The 22,439-nt window shown below is 33.8% G+C and overlaps 3 protein-coding genes across 3 annotated transcripts in view; 1 reads left to right on the forward strand and 2 right to left on the reverse strand.

The window, feature by feature from the left end:
- The window catches only part of LOC104779156 (bZIP transcription factor 60), a 10,875-nt gene extending 358 nt beyond the window's left edge, over nucleotides 1-10,517 (forward strand). Inside the window, exons 2-3 of the mRNA XM_010503541.1 lie at nucleotides 8,913-9,385; nucleotides 9,853-10,517. Of these exons, the coding sequence (XP_010501843.1) occupies nucleotides 8,913-9,385; nucleotides 9,853-10,303 (924 nt within the window). The 3' untranslated portion in view covers nucleotides 10,304-10,517. The remainder of the gene's footprint in view (nucleotides 1-8,912; nucleotides 9,386-9,852) is intronic.
- On the reverse strand, nucleotides 11,621-14,239 carry LOC104777631 (glyceraldehyde-3-phosphate dehydrogenase GAPB, chloroplastic). The gene is made up of 9 exons (XM_010501911.1): nucleotides 14,017-14,239; nucleotides 13,824-13,919; nucleotides 13,574-13,738; nucleotides 13,332-13,499; nucleotides 13,075-13,235; nucleotides 12,931-12,992; nucleotides 12,807-12,856; nucleotides 12,043-12,449; nucleotides 11,621-11,923 (listed from the first exon to the last, which is right to left on the reverse strand). Exons 1-9 carry the CDS (start codon nucleotides 14,116-14,118, stop codon nucleotides 11,791-11,793), a joined length of 1,344 nt encoding a protein of 447 aa, XP_010500213.1. The 5' UTR covers nucleotides 14,119-14,239; the 3' UTR covers nucleotides 11,621-11,790.
- Nucleotides 14,392-16,203, reverse strand: LOC104777632. Its single transcript, XM_010501912.2, has 5 exons — nucleotides 16,047-16,203; nucleotides 15,393-15,504; nucleotides 15,001-15,097; nucleotides 14,815-14,901; nucleotides 14,392-14,723 (listed from the first exon to the last, which is right to left on the reverse strand). Exons 1-5 carry the CDS (start codon nucleotides 16,108-16,110, stop codon nucleotides 14,589-14,591), a joined length of 495 nt encoding a protein of 164 aa, XP_010500214.1. The 5' UTR covers nucleotides 16,111-16,203; the 3' UTR covers nucleotides 14,392-14,588.

The raw sequence follows: 22,439 nt of genomic DNA on the forward strand, positions 1-22,439 counted from the left end.
TTAAACCAAGAAAACAAGCGAAAACCGAGAGAAAACATTGATTCGAAACAGTGAAAAGCTATGTTACTCTTTCTAGGATCAATATATGTAACAATCCAATGCAGTTGACTANTGAAATATGTAACAATCCAGTTCATTTGACTAATTATAAGGTTTCGGGTTGAATTTGGAGTGTTTAGACACCAATTTTACCCATTTTGTCCCGAAACAGGCTAAACCGAGAAAAGATTGTTTCGAAGCAGTAAACAGGTTTGTTACTGTTTCTAGTGTCAGAATATGTGACAATCCAATGCATTTGACAAATTGTAAGAGTTCGGGATGAATTTGGAGTGTTTAGACAACACTTAAACCCGTTTTATCCCAAAACATGCTTAAACCGAGAAAACAGGCTAAAACCGAGAGAAAACATTGATTTGAAGCAGTAAAAAGCTATGTTACTCTTTTTAGGGTCGAAATATGTAACAATCCAATTCATTTGACTAATTATAGGAGTTCTGGTTGAATTTGGAGTGTTTGGACACCACTTTTACATATTTTGTTCCGAAACAGGCTAAAACCGAGAAAACATTGATTCGAAGCAGTAAACAGCTTTGTTACTGTTTCTAGGGTCAGAATGTGTGACAATCCAATGCATTTGATTAATTTCAAGAGTTCGGGATGAATTTGGAGTGTTTAGACAACACTTAAACCCGTTTTACCCCAAAACAGGCTTAAACCAAGAAAATAGGCTAAAACTGAGAGAAAACATTGATTCGAAGCAGTAAACAGCTATGTTACTCTTTCTAGGGTCAATATATGTAACAATCCAATGCATTTATCTAATTATATGAGTTCGGGTTGAATTTGGAGTGTGTAGACACCAGTTTTACCCATTTTGTCCCGAAATAGGCTAAACCGAGAAAACATTGATTCGAAGCAGTAAACAGCTTTGTTACTTTTTCTAGGTTCAGAATTTGTGACATTCCAATGTATTTGACTAATTATAAGAGTTCGGGTTGAATTTGGAGTGTTTAGACACCACTTTTACCCGTTTTGTCCCGAAACAGGCTTAAACCGAGAAAACAGGCTAAAACCGAGAGAAAACATTGATTTGAAGCAGTAAAAAGCTATGTTACTCTTTTTAGGGTCGAAATATGTAACAATCCAATTCATTTGACTAATTATAGGAGTTCTGGTTGAATTTGGAGTGTTTGGACACCACTTTTACATATTTTGTTCCGAAACAGGCTAAAACCGAGAAAAAATTGATTCGAAGCAGTAAACAGCTTTGTTACTGTTTCTAGGGTCAGAATGTGTGACAATCCAATGCATTTGATTAATTTCAAGAGTTCGGGATGAATTTGGAGTGTTTAGACAACACTTAAACCCGTTTTACCCCAAAACAGGCTTAAACCAAGAAAATAGGCTAAAACTGAGAGAAAACATTGATTCGAAGCAGTAAACAGCTATGTTACTCTTTCTAGGGTCAATATATGTAACAATCCAATGCATTTATCTAATTATATGAGTTCGGGTTGAATTTGGAGTGTGTAGACACCAGTTTTACCCATTTTGTCCCGAAATAGGCTAAACCGAGAAAACATTGATTCGAAGCAGTAAACAGCTTTGTTACTTTTTCTAGGTTCAGAATTTGTGACATTCCAATGTATTTGACTAATTATAAGAGTTCGGGTTGAATTTGGAGTGTTTAGACACCACTTTTACCCGTTTTGTCCCGAAACAGGCTTAAACCGAGAAAACAGGCTAAAACCGAGAGAAAACATTGATTTGAAGCAGTAAAAAGCTATGTTACTCTTTTTAGGGTCGAAATATGTAACAATCCAATTCATTTGACTAATTATAAGGTTTCGGGTTGAATTTGGAGTGTTTAGACACCAATTTTACCCATTTTGTCCCGAAACAGGCTAAACCGAGAAAAGATTGTTTCGAAGCAGTAAACAGGTTTGTTACTGTTTCTAGGGTCAGAATATGTGACAATCCAATGCATTTGACAAATTGTAAGAGTTCGGGATGAATTTGGAGTGTTTAGACAACACTTAAACCCGTTTTATCCCAAAACATGCTTAAACCGAGAAAACAGGCTAAAACCGAGAGAAAACATTGATTTGAAGCAGTAAAAAGCTATGTTACTCTTTTTAGGGTCGAAATATGTAACAATCCAATTCATTTGACTAATTATAGGAGTTCTGGTTGAATTTGGAGTGTTTGGACACCACTTTTACATATTTTGTTCCGAAACAGGCTAAAACCGAGAAAAAATTGATTCGAAGCAGTAAACAGCTTTGTTACTGTTTCTAGGGTCAGAATGTGTGACAATCCAATGCATTTGATTAATTTCAAGAGTTCGGGATGAATTTGGAGTGTTTAGACAATACGTAAACCCATTTTATCCCAAAACAGGCTGAAACCGAGAAAACAGGCTTAAACCGAGAGAAAACATTCATTCGAAGCAATAAACAGCTATGTTACTCTTTCTAGGGTCATAATATGTAACAATCCAATGCATTTGAGTAATTATAAGAGTTCAGGTTGAATTTGGAGTGTTTAGACACCACTTTTACCCATTTCGTCCCGAAACAGGCTTAAACCGAGAAAACATTGATTTGAAGCAGTAAACAGCTTTGTTACAGTTTCTAGGGTCAGAATGTGTGCATTCCAATGCATTTGACTAATTGTAAGAGTTCGGGGTGAATTTGGAGTGTTTAGACAACACTTAAACCAATGTTATCCCAAAACAGGCTTAAACCATGAAAACAGGCTAAAACTGAGAGAAAACATTGATTCGAAGCAGTAAAAAGCTATGTTACTCTTTCTAGGGTCAATATGTGTAACAATCAAATGCATTTATCTAATTATATGAGTTCGGGTTGAATTTGGATTGTTTAGACACCAGTTTTACCCATTTTGTCCCGAAACAGGCTAAAACCGAGAAAACATTAATTCGAAGCATTAAACAGCTTTGTTACTGTTCTAGGGTTATAATGTGTGACATTCCAATGCATTTGGCTAATTGTAAGAGTTCAGGATGAATTTGGAGTGTTTAGACAACACTTAAACCCGTTTTATCTAAAAACAGGCTTAAACCAAGAAAACAGGCGAAAACCGAGAGAAAACATTGATTTGAAGCAGTAAACAGCTATGTTACTTTTTCTAGGGTCGAAATATGTAACAATCCAATGCATTTGACTAATTATAAGATTTCAGGTTGAATTTGGAGTGTTTAGCCACCAGTTTTACCCATTTTGTCCCGAAACAGGCTAAAACCGAGAAAACATTGTTTCGAAGCAGTAAACAGATTTGTTACTGTTTCTAGGGTCAGAATGTATGACAATACAATGCATTTGACTAATTGTAAGAGTTCGGGATGATCTTGGAGTGTTTAGACAACACTTAAACCCGTTTTATCTAAAAACAGGCTTAAACCGAGCAAACAGGCTAAAACCGAGAAAAAACATTAATTCGACGCCTTGAACAGCTATGTTACTCTTTCTAGGGTCAAAATATGTAACAATCCAATGCATTTGACTAATTATAAGATTTCGGGTTGAATTTGGAGTGTTTAGACACCAATTTTACCCATTTTGTCCCGAAACAGGCTAAAACCGAGAAAACATTGTTTCGAAGCAGTAAACAGGTTTGTTACTGTTTCTAGGGTCAGAATGTGTGACAATCCAATGTATTTGAAAAATTGTAAGAGTTTGGGATGAATTTGGAGTGTTTAGACAACACTTAAACCCGTTTTATCCCAAAACAGGCTTAAACCGAGAAAACAGGCTAAAACCGAGAGAAAACATTGATTCGAAGCAGTAAACAGCTATGTTACTCTTTCTAGGGTCAAAATATGTAACAATCCAATGCATTTGACTAATTATAAGAGTTCGGGTTGAATTTGGAGTGTTTAGACACCACTTTTACCCATTTTGTCCCGAAACAGGCTAAAACCGAGAAAACATTGATTCGAAGCAGTAAACAGCTTTGTTACTGTTTCTAAGGTCAGAATATGTGACAATCCAATGCATTTGACAAATGGTAAGAGTTCGGGATGAATTTGGAGTGTTTAGACAACACTTAAACCCGTTTTATCCCAAAACAAGCTTAAACCGAGAAAACCGGCTAAAACCGAGAGAATACATTGATTCGAAGCAGTAAACAACTTTGTTACTGTTTCTAGGGTTAGAATGTGTGACATTCCAATGCATTTGACTAATTATAAGAGTTCGGGTTGAATTTGGAGTGTTTAGATTTCACTTTTACCTATTTTGTCCCGAAACAGGCTAAAACCGAGAGAAAACATTGATTACACTTTTTTATACAATTACAATATGTTAAATTAATTTATTAAAAAATTTAGGTTTGGATTTTTTATTTTACATTTAGAGTATAGTTTTTGAGGGGTAGGATTTAGTATTTGGGATTTAAGATTTAGAATTTAGTTATTTTATATATTAAAAAGGGGTATTTTTTGAAAATAAAGACCATTCAAAAATATTTTTAAAAATGACATAGAAAAAAATATTTTTGAAAATCTTCCATTTTAAAATAACACGTGAAAACAATAATGAATTTAAAAACTTGGCCGAGCTATATAAACCACCATATGTACAAAAATGTTATATCTTGCTTTAAATAATAAAAACCTCAAAGTATGATTAATTAATGTTATTACTTTTTTGTTGAATGCAAATACAATATTCTAATATTTGATAGCTTTTTTTGTCGTCTGCATTTCTTTAAAGAAACAGATATCACAAAGAACTAAGCTTTTAAAACAAAAAGGCCAAACAAGCCCAAATCTAAACCACATAAACAAAGAAATTAATTTTCTTAATCTAAACTGAAACGATATACCTGTTGTAATAAATAAGAAATAATAAATAAGAAATAATAAATAATAAATAATAAGTAATAAATAATAAATAATAAATAATAAATAATAAATAATAAATAATAAATAATAAATAATAAATAATAAATAATAAATAATAAATAATAAATAATAAATAATAAATAATAAATAATAAATAATAAATAATAAATAATAAATAATAAATAATAAATAATAAATAATAAATAATAAATAATAAATAATAAATAATAAATAATAAATAATAAATAATAAATAATAAATAATAAATAATAAATAATAAATAATAAATAATAAATAATAAATAATAAATAATAAATAATAAATAATAAATAATAAATAATAAATAATAAATAATAAATAATAAATAATAAATAATAAATAATAAATAATAAATAATAAATAATAAATAATAAAGAAAGAAATAATAATAAATAAATAACAATTAAATTTAGAGAGATTTGGAATTGGAGATTTGCGTTGGAATTGGTCGACACAAATGCGAGGACGGCACAAGAAACCTAACAAGCATAAATTTACGCATGTGGAGTGTCGGTCGATGCAAATTAGGGTTTTTGGAAAATGTCGACCATGCGTGGATTAACACAAGGTGTGTGTCGGTCGACACCATCTCTGTCATTGTCGATCGACACAAGGTGTGTATCGGTTGACACCAACCTCTCAGCAGGCGGTTATTACTTGATTTCCTGGTTTGTTTGTGTTGATTGTTGTGTGTTGGTCATTGAATTTTCAATTGTTTGTGCGTATAGTCCAATAGATGGGAGGATTGACTCACTAAGTATTTTTGATAATATTCATGCGTCTTGATTGTTGTTTGTGATGAAGGTAAAAGCAAAGTGTGATCGTGAAATTATGCAATGAAGAAGACGATTTTATAGTGGCTCGATTGAATATTGTCTTAGGTTGCTAGAGATGAGTCGTTAAAATATTGCTAGGTTGCTATTTTATTGTTTAATGACTTGCTGGATGATGTATGGTTTATGTTGGAATGATATTGGTTATCTATTTATTGGATTATGGTTGGTTAATTGATGGTTTATTATTGGTTATTTTTGCTGTTAGATTTGGTTGATGTTAGGATGTTAGTGAGTATGGGATCACTAGTCATTTATTATATTAAAACAAATAGGTAGGGTCGTTTCAAAAGGATAATGAACCCGTACCTAGAACCATAAGGGCTCTAATACTAAACTTAAACGATCTGACCATTTTTTAATAATAAATAACAAAAACTAATAAATGAATAATAAATAATAAAAAATATCTCATAATATTTATTTAAATATTTAAAACTCAAATCACAAAAATAAGCAGCTAAAAATACCGAAAATAATAAACCAATAAAAAAATATTAATAAACCAATAATTAATCAAAATCATAAACCAAGAGCTAGCAACTTACACAATAGTTCTAACTTCTAACACCAACATTCCAATTTTAGCAAACTAGCTGAAACCAAGACATAACAACTAAGTCCCTAGAACATCCTCTTGTTCATTGTCATGATCTCACAGTCACATTTTGTTTTTACCTGCAACACAAACATAATGAGATGCATGATTATTACCAAAAATACTCAGTGAAGCGACTCTACCATCAGCGAGCTACACACACAAGCAAATCAATAGTACAAACACAAATAAAACATAAGAAACCAGCCATTAAACATAACACCCAATAACACATTCACAATACCTACACACTATCACACAAAACAAGTCATACAACTCAATCGCTCAGATAAGGTCATGGTCACACACTCACCTCAACAAGGTGATTCACGAATAACAAATATAACCCAAAAGAGAGGCTCTACACTTGCCAGCAACAGTCAGTCTCGCTCCATTAACTTTCCAATACCTCTAGTGAAAAACACGGTCTAGACGTCATGAAGCTTCTCACAAAATCTCGTAAGAATCAGATCTCAGACGAACCCAAAATCTAGCATCCAACACCTTCTGGTCTCAATTCTCGACTGAGAGAACATGTTCCACATAACTTTGAGAATGATTCGATACGTCGAAACCATTTTCTCCCAAACCATAACGATTCTTTTTCTTTTGCTTTATACACCAAAACCAAGTTTACTCTCTATCTCACAAGTGAATGAGCGCTCCTTCTCTACTTTTTCCTTCACCAGTCCATGACAACAAAAGCAATGAGGTATCCACTTAATAACAAATAGAGTTTTTGGTTTAATTTGACTAAACCAGGATTTAACTTAATCGAAATTAATTAAAATCCACTCTTTTGATTTATTTAACACATCCCATATTTTAATCATGGAACATGAATATTACATATACATTACATAATTTAAGTTTATGAGAAAAGATAACAACTCATACTCTTTTAAAATATCAAAAAGGAAGATATATTATTGAGGGTCTAGAAGATTGAAGATTCCTTCAGTTTAAATCTTAGAATAGTGTAATTTTATGTTCATGCATGGTGAATTTATGTTGGGATTCTTTTTTTTTTTCATCCAAACATTAAATTAAAAGATTACTCCGAGGTTGGTTGTCCAAACCGGAGGGAAAGTAAAAGATGGACACTCATTCACTTGTGAGATAGAGAGATAGAGAGTACACTATCATTCATTCATGATTGAATTAAGATCGACACTCATCTGAAATTGAATAAGAAAGAAAACAAAGAATGTAAAGTATATTGTTTTATTTCAATGGAACAATGCTTACAAGAATTTACTGCATCTTGTATGCTGCAAAACAGTATCTCTAAATTTGTTTTTCATTTATCTTGTTGTTTCTCTTAAATAAAAATGACTATGCTCTAATGATATGATTTAATTGAGATACTGAATATATATACTTATTAATGTGTGCTGAGTGTTCACTAAATAAATCAGGTAGATGACAGTCTTAAATTTTATATGCATGCAAGTGCACAAGTACTATATGTTGTGGTACTTAAATAATCGATAAAAATGAAAAATCAAAAAAAAAATATTTAAGAATTGGTTAATTTTTTTAAAAAAGTAGGCTAAATTTTGGTAAAACAAATAATATTTGGATATTTTGATATTTGGATATTTAAGTATATAATTAATCTTTGAATCAAAAAGTATAAAATTAATGAATATATTTTGATTTAAAATTATAATTTGAGTAATTGGATTATATCAAAGTTAATATTGTTATGTTATGGAAGTTTTAATTACATGTTCAAATTTTATGGGTAATCCGTACTCATATAAACATCGTGTAATACCCAAACATGAACTCACGAGCTTGACAATATAAACTGCAGTAAATTAATTAATTTGGTTATATCCTTACTCTATTAGAATTACTCCATCTATATTAGAATAGATGATGTTTTAGGAATTTCACATAAATTAAAAATACAATTAATATTTAGTTATAAATATATTTTTTTTATAAAATATATTTCTCATAACTATTAATCAATGTTAGTTCATCAAAATTTTAAAATCTACAATTTCATAACATTAATTAATAAAAAATATCAAAAAAATCTTTATGAAAAAAGATAAATTTCTAAAATATTATTTATTTTAATACAGGGAGATCAGTTTTTTCGGATCGGATACTGGGTTATTAATAAAAAAAATAAATAAATAAATAAATAAAAAATAATAATTTAGACGAAAATAAAAAAGTAAAGAAAACAAAAGAATATTTATCAGAAAATCCAATTCTTCCAGCTAGAATGAAGCCTTCTCATTGGTTGTGTGACGATACATAAGAAAAATAGTTCTCAGCTAACAGGAACATTATAACACAGTGCACTATATCATCTTATTGGCTAAAAGTATCTAAAAACGCGTCCATAACTAACACGTGTCCTACTGACTCTTTTTACTTGGTCACGAAGAAATTTAGACTGCTGACAGTTTTTTCTTCTTATATAAATTCATCTCTCTTCTCTCAATATCTTAAATAATTAAAATTTTTCACCTTTTTTTTTTTTGTTTTTTTCTATAATTTTTTTTTTTTTTTTTTTTTTTTTTTTTTTTTTTTTTTTTTTTTTTTTTTNGCGGAGGAATTTGGTAGCTTTGATTTACTCATAGATGATAATCTCTTCTTCGATTTCGATCCTTCAATCGTCATAGATTCTCCACCGGCGGAGGATTTCTTCAGATCTGCACCGGATTCGTGGATCGAAGAGATTGAGAGTAAACTGATGAGTGATGAGAATCAAGAGGAGGAGGAGAGTCTTTTGGAGTTGGATCATGAATCTGTTTCGGAGTTTATAGCGGATCTACTCATTGATTATCCGATAAACGATTCTGGTTCCGTTGATTTGGTGACCGAACAAGCCGCCGCCGTGAAAGAGAGTACGGATTTGTTGGTTGAGAAAAAGTCTAGTGATTCTGGGAGTGAGGTTCAGGATGATGATTCTGGGAAAGAGAGTACGGATCTGTTGGTTGAGAAGAAGGCTAATGATTCTGGGAGTGAGGTTCAGGATGATGATGAAGGTGACGATGATGATGCTGGGGCTAAGAAAAGAAGAAGGTACATCTGATTTACTCAGTAATTTAATAATTAGGGTTTTTTTTTGGTATTGTGTATTGATTTTGGTTGCCTTTAGATTGCTATAATTAGGGTTTTTTTTTTTTTTGGGTATTTTGTATTGATTTTGGTTGCCTTTAGATTGCTATAAGTGTGTTTTTGCTTTGAGAACAAATCTTAGATACGTATGTGTGTGACATTGAAGAGTTGATTATGAATGTGTTTAACTTCTGGTTGCCTTTTATATTGTGAAAATATGCATTGGCTCTTGCTTCTGGTATTCTTGTTTTAAGTAGTCTGGGTTATTGTATTGTATGTGTGAGATAAGAGAGTTGATTCATGAGTGATATGATTGGCTTGTTTGTCATATGGATCTCAAGTTTGTGTATTCTGGTTGGTTTTAGATTGTGTTATAAATGCCTTGAAAAGAATCTGAGAGTTGATAATTGGGATGTGTGATTGTGGTTCAGGCGAGTAAGAAATAGAGATGCGGCGGTCCGGTCGAGGGAGAGGAAGAAGGAATACGTGCAAGATTTAGAGAAGAAGAGTAAGTATCTTGAGAGAGAGTGCTTGAGACTGGGACGGATGCTTGAGTGCTTCGTTGCCGAGAACCAGTCTCTTCGGTACTGTTTGCAAAAGGGTAGTGGCAATAATACTCCCATGATGACAAGGCAGGAGTCTGCTGTGCTCTTGTTGGAATCCCTGCTGTTGGGTTCCCTGCTTTGGCTTCTGGGAGTAAACTTCATTCGCCTATTCCCTTATCTGTCCCACACAAAGTGTTACCTCCTCCAGCCAGAACCAGAAAAGCTGGTTCTAAACGGGCTAGGGAGTAGTACCAACCCATCTAATACCGGCGTGAGTCGGAGATGCAAGGGTTCAAGGCCTAGGATGAAAGTCCAAATCTTAACCCTTGTGGCGTGACAGCGCCTTTTTAACTGCTTCTTTGCGCACTTGAGTCGTAGATGAATGAGTGTCTTAGTTGTCTTTTGTATTTTCGCTGTCGGAAATTATCTTGTCTAATATATGGGATAAATCAACAGTCAATGTGGGTCTTATGGTTTGGATGGTTTCTATTCTAGCTCATGATATCTACCTAATAATGTTTCTGTCTATAAAATCCCAAATTTTCTTTTGATCTAAAAGAGTCAAAACTTAAGGTAATATCACTTCTAAATGCCAGAAAATAATATCATTAGGTTGAGTAACATTGATAGAGATTTTAGGTTGAGTAACATTGATAGAGATTTGAAACATGATACAATGTTCTTCCCTGTGAGTAGGAATCTGATACTCAGCTAAGTAGGAATCTAGAGTTCTTCCCTGTGAGTTACAAATTAATTATAGGATTTGAAACATGATACAATGTACTCAAAGATCTAACCGACAAGTTATATAGCTCACCGCTTCGTTGTATAAGTTACAAAGCCACATTGCTTCAGGCTCAACTGTACGAAGAAAATCATGCACCGCCTATTACAACAAAATTCGACGCATTGCATCGCTCCAATTATTTAAAACGTAAATTAACCGCAATAAAATTAGAGCAAATGAATCGCTCACTATATTAGCATAAAAACTTCATTTGCATGTTTACGACTGTTCAACGTTCTCTCTTTCTTCTTCCCCATATCTTTATAAGTTTCAGTAGCAGGCATAGGAGGTAGCAAATCCTTCACAAGCTCTAATATCCCATCTGAGTCAATTTCTCGATCATCCGGTTCCTCTATGATCTACAAGAGAGAGTCACATTCAACAACTGTTATACATGTAATGTTTCGCAGAATTTTCCTTCACTCTGCGAAACACACGCCAAATATTTGATTACAAAACAGAACTGAAGATGAATAGAGTAACAGTAAACACATCATGAGAGATGTTAACAGGGACATACATTTTCATCTAAGCGGTTCTTAAATTCGTCCAACCAAACGAAATCGCTTGTCAATGTCGATAGAGAGATTTGATACGTACCACCATTACAAACGATTAGAAACGCGTTGAAGAGAGACGAATACTTGATGGTAATGAAAACAGGCATAGTTAGCTAACCCTAATACTAAACGATTAGTTTTTCCTATGCACGTGAGAATCCAAGAGTAACTAACTAGTCTCTTACAAAAACATCATAGCACAAACATATTAAAAAAGACAACAAAACATAAAATCGTATTTAAAAAACCCTTCTTTCAACTTCTAACTCAGTTTACTTGGATAGGGAAAATATACTTTGTCTTATCATTTTCTAAATGCGAAACTTTTATTTATTGCCAAGTTTTCCTTAACACTGAAACAATTTTTATACTCGACAATAAACGAAAAGGAAGCGGTATGCATTATATATGATTTCGAATAAATAACTCATGATAAAAGTATTTGTTTGGTGAAAAAAAAAGTTCATTTTCTTTTTTTCATTCAAAGACTTTGCATTCCTCGTCGCCCGGGTTTGTCTGGCAGAAATCCTCCAAAGGGTCACCAGTTCCAACAGCTTTCTCTCCTGGCCACTTGCTAGCCACTAGGTGAGCCAAATCCACTACTCTTTGGCTATAATACGAATAATGCAAACCCAAACGTAAAGATTCATTCATATATAGGTTAAAATTTATAAAACTGATCATATCATGTACTGTAATGTGTTATATATATATATATATATATCTCACCTGTAACCCCACTCATTGTCATACCATGCAACCACCTTGACCATATCATCACCCATGACCATTGTGAGCGAAGAGTCAATGGTGGTAGAGACATCAGAGCACCTGAAGTCAACAGAGACAAGAGGGGCGTCGCAAACGTCTAAAATGCCCTTCATCGGTCCATTAGCGGCTTTCCTGAAGGCCTCGTTCACGTCCTCTGCCGTCAAACCTTTCTTCTCAACGTTTATAACAAGGTCAACCACTGAGACGTTTGGCGTTGGCACACGGAGTGCAATGCCGTTGAGTTTACCCTTCAGCTGCGGCAACACTAGTGACACTGCCTTGGCTGCACCTGTGCTGGTTGGCACTATGTTCAGTGCTGCGGCTCTTGCACGCCTTAGGTCCCTGTGTGATGCATCTAGAAGCCTCTGTCACAATTCATTTCAAACACATATATGTTACTATTGGTTGTATTGAGTCAAATCACACAGTACATATTCTAATGATTTGTTATACACTTATATACAAGCTGTACGTAGGAGTATTTAATTTACATAAACCGAACCCATACAACGAATCCATCAACTCAAAACACATTCTAATATGGCTTAAATGGATTTCATTTTCATGCATTCAAAAAACCGTAACCAAAATTAAACCCTGGATTTGGTACCTTGAACCGAAACCTAGATTGAATACTCCTAAATACGAGTAGTGAATATTTTAAGAATACAAGCAATCTCTTCTACTTAGATAGACAGACAAAGATGGTATAAGTATATTACTTGGTCTCCGGTGTAGGAGTGTGTGGTTGTCATTGTCCCCTTGACGATTCCTGTAATTCAGTTAATGTATGAGCTAGAAGAAACCATTTTTAACATGTAGTAAGAAGGGAATTAGCAAATGTACCAAATTCTTCATCCAAGACTTTAGCAAAAGGTGCCAAACAGTTGGTAGTGCAAGATGCATTGCTGCCAAGAGAGACCAAAAATGAAACATGAATACTCAAACTAAATTTTGGTTATAATGGGAGAGGTTTAACTTTAAACGGACCTAATGATGTTAGCAACGTCGTGACCATAGTCTTTCTCATTGACTCCCATAACGTAGGTAGGGATATCAGCACCTTTGGCTGGTGCAGTGATGATCACTTTTGAAGCTCCAGCTTGGATGTGCTTCCCTGCTCCTGGCCCATCAACAAACACTCCTGTTCCCTGATGATCATAACCATATACAATTTATCTTTTTCGATTAACTAAGGCGTGATTTGCCATCATAACAATGCAGCTTTAGATAGAAAAGTATTTCACCTCGATAACGATGTCAATGCCGAGCTCAGCCCATGGAAGCTTCAGAGGGTCTCTGTTGGAGACGACTTTGATGATCTTACCATCAACACTGATAGTTTCATTGTCCACAATTTTCACTTCAGCCTTGAAGGTTCCAAGCATGGAGTCATACTTGAGCAAGTGGGATGCCTGCAATTTCATCATCAATGTCAAAAATGTTGTTCCACAATAGAGAATTAATGTCTTTAATTCTCTGGACTTACATTCTTGACACCACCACTGTCGTTAAGGACAACAACCTCGAGAGGAGAGTCCTTACGGCCGTGCCAACACCTGAGGAAGTTCCTACCAATCCTTCCAAACCCGTTGATCGCAACCTTCAGTTTGGCCACTGTCTCTCCTCTAACAGGAGTGGATGCTGTCACAGCCTAATATTTCACAAACACATCATACATATGCACATTCATATATAAACAACAACACAGTTATTGATTCAATCAATCAATCAGTCACCTTGGCTGTGATCTGTGCAGCTACGGCATCAAAGAAAGATGCTTCTCCACCGTTACTGCTCATACGCAGGCCAGAGAATTCAGCAACTTCTAGCCTCTGTGCAGATAATAACAAGAGAAGCAGATCAAACAAACCGTAACACACACACACACAGCACAGAGATGGTATGTGCTAGATAGAAGGGAGTTTGTACCTTGGAAGAGCATTGAGCAGGGAAGGAGTGCACGGCACTCTTAGACTGCAGCCTCTGTGCGACCGGGATTCTGGAGACGGCGAGAGCTGCATGTGAGGCCATAGCTGCAAGTGAAACAAAAAGAAAAATCTAGGAATACTACTGATCAGTTTTGAGCGTTAGCATATATACATACATACACATCCATTGGTTTTTGATCAAAAGCAAGCAACCAATGGTTCAAAGTGAAGCAAAGAAATATGTGGTTATTATGTAGGTAAGATACAAATGGGGATAAGATTCTGTGAGTCACTGATCACAAGTTTCTCAAGGCACTTTTTTTTTTAATTCTTGTTTCCATGTCGTATACTTTCCTTAAGGATCCGGAGATTAAAATCTTTGTAACGTCTGGTTTGGCATATAATTGTGATATATATCATCCTTCAACACGATTTCAAGACAAACAGAGAAGAAGGCAGTCATTTCAAGATAGATGAAAAGTTGTACAACATTACACAGAAATAGCCAACAATTATTGGGATCATAATAAGCAATCACCCGTGATTCAATTCAAATCCTAAAAACAGATGATTTCAGGCTGTAGCCTCGACTTCATCGGTGCTTAGAGCTGCACCATTCGGGGTATCTTCTGATTTGAGCTGAGAGGACACGTCGTCGATAGCAGAGTTGAGCTGAGCAATTTTTTCAGCCAGCACCTTCCGTGTTTTCTGCATTAACATTACAGACCATCGTCTTCATAAGTACATCCATAAAAACGAGATATATTATGACTCAATAAAAGTGATTATTACAACTTACCTCCAAAGCTTTTTCCTCGTCATATATGAATTTCGGCAATTTCCTCATGAGATCCTTTCGGTCTGCTCCAGCTATAGCCTTGCTGATCTGATATAATTCACAAAAACATCATTCGTACAGTGTCAAATCTTTTTCAAGAAGGGGGCAGAGAGGGTTATAACTAAACCATGTGATTCACAATATTACCTGTGGTGCGTATACACATCCGAGGGCACCAACTATGAGTCCGCCCAGAATAAACCCTCCGACAAATAAGCCTGTGCTGCCTGAACCGTCATCATCTCTGCAAGATTTGATGTTATTAGACATTTGCAAACAGTCTGTGTAAACATTAAGTTGCCAATGGGAAACAAAGATATATTTATATTCAGGAGGTACAATGTTTATAGTCAAACCACCTACACTCTCAAAATTGTTTTGTTCAGAAAACATCAAGGGGTTACAAGAACCACACTTGTAGACATCTCAAACAGTAACTAACTAACCATAACCGGGAGGATTTTTTTATAAGATATGTAATCAATCTTTCACCAAGGTCCAAAAATGAAACAAATAAGAAGAGGACCAACTCTTTTTACCTGTATGCTGATTGAACGGTGACGATCCTTTTGCTTCTAGGAGCAGAAATATGAAGGTTGTTGGATCGATTCAGTCCAAAAGAAACACTGACACATGGCTTCAGGGAAAAGCCTAACATGAAAGAACGAACAAAGATCAGTGAATATCGAGAGAAAGAGAGATCATACTGGAGAAGCTACATCCAATTTGACATGATACGAGAGAGAAACGCGAAGAATGGGTCACTTTCACTATTATGAACTGAGAAATGAAACCATTGTTTCTGCAGTATTAATGGATTTATAAAATATGCCAACACAAATGGATTTAGAAACGAACTAACACTCATCTCAACCAAAGATATTCAAGTTGTGATTTTGCATCATGAAATGCATTTCAACCCATTCTTGACAATCAAATCAAGCAAAAGAGAGGACCCAACATTGCAAAATCGAGACTTTAAAGCTATACCCAATTGAGTGATTGGGGAAAAATGGAAAATCACAGTGGGATAAAGCAATTTGGATCATCCAATACACAATTAAATTGGGTTCTTGACGTACTAAATTAGAATCGTAACAACATAAGGATCAAATCTGAGCTAGCTCAAAGGGAGAAGAGTCGCACGAAGATTTTAGTGTAAAGATTCAAGGAGAGATTGAAGAGCTTTTTACCGGATGAAGGATGGAGTTGTTGAGCGTTATTGGGGAGAGAGAGAGAGGTAGAAAGAGACGCCATGGATGGAAGGAAGGAACTGAGAGATCGTAATAGAGAGAGAGAGAGAGAGAGCAGTTGGAGGACGTTCGATGATATCTAAGCTTCTTCCATTCAGTGATAATTATAAATATTATATGACCAAAAAAAATAAATCAAGAATTGGGAGAAATGACCATCATGGGTATATGATCAAATTAGTCATCTAATCTGGTGTGGGTCTCGCTCTCACTAGACTACTAGGATAATTTTTTCTTTTTTCATTAACAAGCTATCTTTTAAAAGCACTAAAATGTCGGTCGTGCGTTGCGGTACACGAAAGTGTAAACTTAAATAATTGAACAATCTGTAGTAAACAAAACTTTTTCTTTTTCTCTGAGGACACAGATATCGAAAAATCTTACCCTTGGCTTCCCTCCAACGTTGGTAAAGGCAAACTTTACCGGCGTCGGGACATAATCCAATTTGCTTGTCTTTCTTCTCGCTCTTTTAGCTATTTCATCTTAGTTGTTTTTAAGCTTTTTCTGCTTTTTAGTCCCCGTCGACCATTTCCCAACCGCATGCAACCTTTAGCCGATCCAAAATCCAGGGAGATCAGTTGGGGGTCGGAGCTCCGCAGCTCTTATCCGCTACTCGTCTCCGCCCCGGTGAAGCTAACCAAAGAACCAATAACCCTCAGATCTAGGATTCCGATTCCCCAAGAAGAGATCTATCACCACCAAGTACCGTTGATGGCAGGAGCAGAATCCCTTGGTCCATCAGAGGCGAATTACCTGGTGGAGTCGTCGACGGCACACGACGATCTATTATTCTTGGCTCCGACTTCCTGTACTGGAGAACTCAAGCTCCTAGGTTCCTCTTCGGATGCTTCAAGCCCCGCTTTGCACCCTCAACCGCCATCTTTCCCCTCACTGGAGATGTCAGAGTCCCTGAATCCGACACCAGCTCAACTAGGCCGCCGCGCGAACTCCTTGCCCCCAAATGAGAAACTAGGGTTTTCTTTGATGGGCTCAACAACCCTCGGCCCAATAAGGTTTATGAGCCCATTAACAAATGGTGTTGTACGAATCCTTCCTCTGCATTTAGCCAGGTTTGATCGGATCTCAAATCTCTTCCACCCTAGTCAATCTTTGTGTGGATTTATGAATCCTTTTGTTCGAAGACTGCATTTGGAATGTAAGTCACCAATATTGCTAGTTTGGCTATATATTTCTTTAGAAAACCTGTTACTAGATTCACTTAGGGACTTTGCCCTTGAAGTTAGAATCTTGAAGGAAATCGGCATTATGATCCAGACTCTATGGAGCTGTGATTACCGATGTGTCTTCAAGATCTTTTCTTTATCTCATATGCCCTCTGAACCATTTAAATTGCAAGTTATCAACTTTTTGAAGTCTCTGCCTAATCATTTGAAGACTAGTGGCATTATGATCCCAAACCAATGGAGTTGGGGTTACCACAAAATTTTCAAGTGTCTCACACCTGCTCCAAAAACCGTAACCAACCCTTTTACTACCCTCAACCTGAACACCATCAACCGTGCTCAACCCAAAAGCTCTCTCTCAGAGACCCTTGGATATGATCTCTTCTTCACGTCAAAGAGTCTAATGACCATGACAACCGTATCATCTGTCGAGTCCCTCGAAGATGTCCTTTCAAGTAACTGTGATCTCACATGTTCCAAACTACCCTTAGGCGTTTGTATCACAACTCTCATGGACTACTACTTGATGTCTTATGTTTCTACCGTTATGTTTAGTGCTTTGGGGAAAGCCCTTCTTTGTAACTTTTTAAACCTTGGGTCTTTGTTCCCCCTTCTTGTATGTGGTTTGTTTTGAATGAATGAATCCATATGTTTGAACAAAAAAAAATGACAATAATTGTTAATTTCACATTTCAAGTGGAAACTTTATAGTAATTCTTTAACTGTGTAGTATAAAAGTCAGAAATAATGACTACAATGAATCAACCAAATTATTTAGATAATTTTTTTGTTATATATATAAAAATCGATTCAGGGACAATAAGAGAATAATGTTAAAGATACTAGATTTTAACCCGCGGTACACCGCATAATAATTTTTTTAATTTTATTTGTTATGCTTTTTGTGTTTAATATTGTATATTTATATTAAGAATGTTAATTCTATGATTTCACCCGTATACCACACAAGATGATTTGTTTTTTACATTCGTAATTAAATTAGCTTAAAAATAGATATATTTATTATTTTAATATTGATTGTACACGGACAAAATTTCTTTTTTATAGTTTATAGGTTAGATTTTTACAGCTTTTTCAGTATTAAATTACTGTTTTTCAATTCAACCCGTTATACATATATAATAAAATATGAATCTATTTACAGGAAAAAAAATCCTAAATTATTATATAAATTACATGATTGTCATGCTTACATATTACTCTACTAAATCATTACAAAGTACAGAGAGCATTTAATAGCCACTTTGGAATCAATTAAACAATCATCATTCAACAAAAACGATGAACAACTCCACCAAACTCATCTCTTTCTTCTCTCCTCCTCCTATATATTTTCCTCCTTTGTGGCCTCAATATCGGCCCCTTTAATTTACTCCCAATCGTTTGAAAAGATATACAAATGGATCAAAGCAAAAACCTAGGGTGTACCAAAAACTGAAAAGCTTGATAAGTCAAGAAGATAATATATATTTAATAATAAATATAAAGAGGATACTTAGAAAGGTGAGCAGCTCACCGTAAGCTAAAATCAGAATTGGTTTTTTTCTCAACATGTATTTGTGATACAACTACATGGAGTAAAAAAAAATTAGTGTAGATATGAAATAAATCAAACAAAACATTTAGATTATTTACTAACCGAAAAGTTGCATGTTCACTTATCATGAAACCAAATTTTTTTTCTCAAATAAATGGATTTAAACCATCTAAGATAAGAAAAGAATAGGTATTAGAGATGAAATAAAGAAAGCATAAACATTTTGTACCAATAAACTAATAAAGAAATAAGTGTGCACTTGTTTATCGCCAACAAACCAAATCAAGTGTCTCAACTGGGAAGATTACTACGCCAGTTGAAATACTAAGTTGTGTATGAATTGATGCATTTTTGTATTGCTATTGAGACGTTATTTATATAGTTCTTTGAAGATGGTAAAATTAGATGTGATATGAGATCCAGAAAATATTGGGGAGCAAGAAAAAAATCTAAAAATATATATGACAATTTTGAATTAATGCAAAAGATTTATGATTAAGGCAACGAATATTTCACTAAGTTGTCCCATATGTATAGAATTAATTTCTATTTTCTATACTATATCGAGTTAATATATAATAAGAATATGAAATGTAGATATGATTTCAGTTTTTTATTAATTAGTTTCCATTGGCTATATTGTCTAGAGTTTATTAGTTTCTGTTTGCTATATTTGAATGATTGTGGAAATAATCTTTATTAGGTATGTAAATATCACACTAAGGACTAAAATTATAAATAAAAAAAAATAAATAACCATAACTAAAAGGGTAGAACACAAAATATATTTTAAAAATGTATATATAGATATGAATCTAGGTTTGCTGAATCATACTCAGATAATCAATGTTGAAAGATATTCACATCAAACAAAATTTAAATCATTATTCAATCAAAATTTACAAAAAATAATAATAATAGAAGCAGGGAGAAAGAGCGCATAGCTGCATGCCTGCAACCAACCAACCAAATTGACTAAAAAGATAAATCTATGAAAAATTAGAAATCACAATCAATTACCTAAATTAATACTTGGAAGATACGATCGATGTGGGTATTTGATGGAAAATGACACCAAACAAAAGTTAAATGAATCAATCAATAAATAAAAAAAACCAAATTTTAACAAGGATGAGTAAATTAATGTTGATTAATAAATTAAAAGAAAATAATAATCAGAATTTTTAAATTTGAAGGTGTTAAACAATACTCAAAGAATAAAAACTCTTTTCAAAGTCCATAAAAATCTGTATATATATATATATAAAGATGTGTGAAAACAAATAGGTGTGAAACAAAAATGTGCGAAACAAACAAGTGTGAACATTGAAAGGTGGTGGGAGTACGACGAAGTAACACAATTGTTGGATCGATACATTGCAACTTTTGAGATCATTAACAAATCTATACAGTTAGATGAGATAATAAAAACAATCTCATCCATTAGATTTAAATTAACTCCTAAAAGTGGGTTTGCTATAATATATAAACATATAAATCTATGAAAAATTAGAAATCACAATCAATTACCTAGATTAATATTTGAAAGAGATGATTGATGCTGGTATAAATGGAAAATGACACTAAACAAAAGTTAATTGAAGGAATCAATAAATAAAACAATCCAAATTTTAATGAAGATGAGTGAAACAATGTTGATTAATAAATTGAAAGAAAATAATACTCAGAGTTTTTAAAACTTGAAGGTGTGAAGCAATACTCAAAAAAACAAAAACACTTTTCAAAGTTCATAAAAATCTGTATATATAAACAAAGAGGTGTGAAATAAAAAAGTGCAAAAACTAACAATTGCAAACATTGAAAATTAGGAGTACGACGAAGAAACACAACTATTGGATCAAAACATTGCAAATTTTGAGATGATTACCAAATCTAAGCCGTTAGATGAAACAATAAAACCAATCATTGGAAAAAAAACTTACAACTATTGGGATCTTTAATAGTTCTAAACCGTTAGATGAGATAATATAAATAATCTCATCCATTTGATTAAAGTGATCCCCAAAAGTGGGTTTGCTATAGATAGAAATGTTAATCTTATTTCAAGGAAATTGAATAGCCAGCGGCCGAGTTTAACAATCAAGATATCTGTAAAGCTCGGTGTGACAAGATTATTAACAAACTCGGGGAGCAAATCTTGGTTGCGGCAGGACAAAGTGTACGTTTTTGCATTTGTGGTTACATTGCTTTACAAGAGCCTCTCTTCCCTTTGGTAACCATTTCAATTTATTTTATAAATTACAAATAATAAAAATTATTCCATGAGAGATGAAGCTAACAATAAAGCAAACTATTGTTGTGATAATCTCTTTACGACCCTAGTCATCTTTTAAATATGGCACATGGCGTTGATGAGGAAAAAATAAGAGTGTCACGAATGTGATGAATACTACAAATCCTTTTCCCTATGTATTGACGAATTGCCAATTGTTCTATCTAGGGGTGTCAAAATGGATAAGATTAATGAGTCAACCCAATTCAACTCAACTCATGAACCCTAATGAGTTGAAAATATTAACTCTAATGAGTTGATGGGTTAAATAAGTTGATGATTAAATGAATTCCTAAATCAAATAAGTTTAGTTATAATGGGTCTATGAATTAATCACTAACCCATCAATTTTGTCATTATCAACCTAATATCATCAACATCATCATATTAACTTCTATCCCAATGGAACTCCTCAAATTTCATAATTTTTTTCTACAAAAATTAGAATAATTTCATAATCTATGAAATATTCTCAAAGAAGTTGATAGGACAAATTTAAGAAACAAAAGCTTTTCAATGACACATATTAGTGCTGCCTGATCGGTTTGGTGGAAAAGATAATAAACTGCACTTTGTGATAAAATCGTAAAGCTTTTTTCTTAAACTCATTTCTCAAAACACCAACGCCAATTCATATCTACACCAAACACCAAATAAACTATTATATTACTAAATGAACTAATTTTCACTAACCCCTACGTTTCAGTCAATCCCACTTTGGGAGAAGTTCTAGGGTCTTGGCCTCTTTTCATAGCGATACAATTGCAGTTTGAATAGTATTAAATTCTGAATTTTTTTTTTCTGGGAATGATACATAATATAATCTAATGATTTAGAAATGATGAAGGAAGTTTTATTATTTAAAGTTGAGATCCTTTATTGAAGAGAATTTTTGTTACTATCATATTTGAATAAGTTTCTCTCTGAATTTTAATCGTTTTATTGAACATGTAAATTTATGCATGATATTACATGGTTGCCTACCTTTCTCATCGTTTTTATGGTTTTGTTTCCTGTCACACAAACTCGGCAAACCCAGGTTCATGTCTTCATGTATTATGTATATCTCTTATTAAACTTGCTCTTTATAGTTGTGAAACTGACTATTTTTATGGTGTGGTGAATGATGTATGGAATGATGACTTATGAATGAATGGATGTCAGGGTGTTTCAGTTCCCCTTATGCAATTGTAGTATAAGAGGTGTCAATCCAATCTGAGTGTTTGTGAACAATCAAGATGTGCATATGAGTCTAAGTCAAGCCAGATGTAAAGGTTGTTTGTCACTAACAATCCTAT

The sequence above is a fragment of the Camelina sativa genome, chromosome 3 (genome assembly GCF_000633955.1).
Source record: "Camelina sativa cultivar DH55 chromosome 3, Cs, whole genome shotgun sequence".
NCBI lineage: Eukaryota > Viridiplantae > Streptophyta > Magnoliopsida > Brassicales > Brassicaceae > Camelina > Camelina sativa.

What these genes read in the sequence shown, in the direction of transcription:
- LOC104777632 (XM_010501912.2), bottom strand. Translation starts at nt 16,110, where the DNA reads ATGGCGTCTCTTTCTACCTCTCTCTCTCTCCCCAATAACGCTCAACAA. An exon ending in ACAACTCCATCCTTCATCCG is followed by an intron (nt 15,505 to 16,046) that starts GTAAAAAGCTCT and finishes CTTTCATGTTAG; the next exon opens with GCTTTTCCCTGAAGCCATGT. An exon ending in ACGAGGAAAAAGCTTTGGAG is followed by an intron (nt 14,724 to 14,814) that starts GTAAGTTGTAAT and finishes ATGTTAATGCAG; the next exon opens with AAAACACGGAAGGTGCTGGC.
- LOC104777631 (XM_010501911.1), bottom strand. Translation starts at nt 14,118, where the DNA reads ATGGCCTCACATGCAGCTCTCGCCGTCTCCAGAATCCCGGTCGCACAG. An exon ending in GCATTGACATCGTTATCGAG is followed by an intron (nt 13,236 to 13,331) that starts GTGAAATACTTT and finishes TATGATCATCAG; the next exon opens with GGAACAGGAGTGTTTGTTGA. An exon ending in AGTCTTGGATGAAGAATTTG is followed by an intron (nt 12,857 to 12,930) that starts GTACATTTGCTA and finishes ACTGAATTACAG; the next exon opens with GAATCGTCAAGGGGACAATG.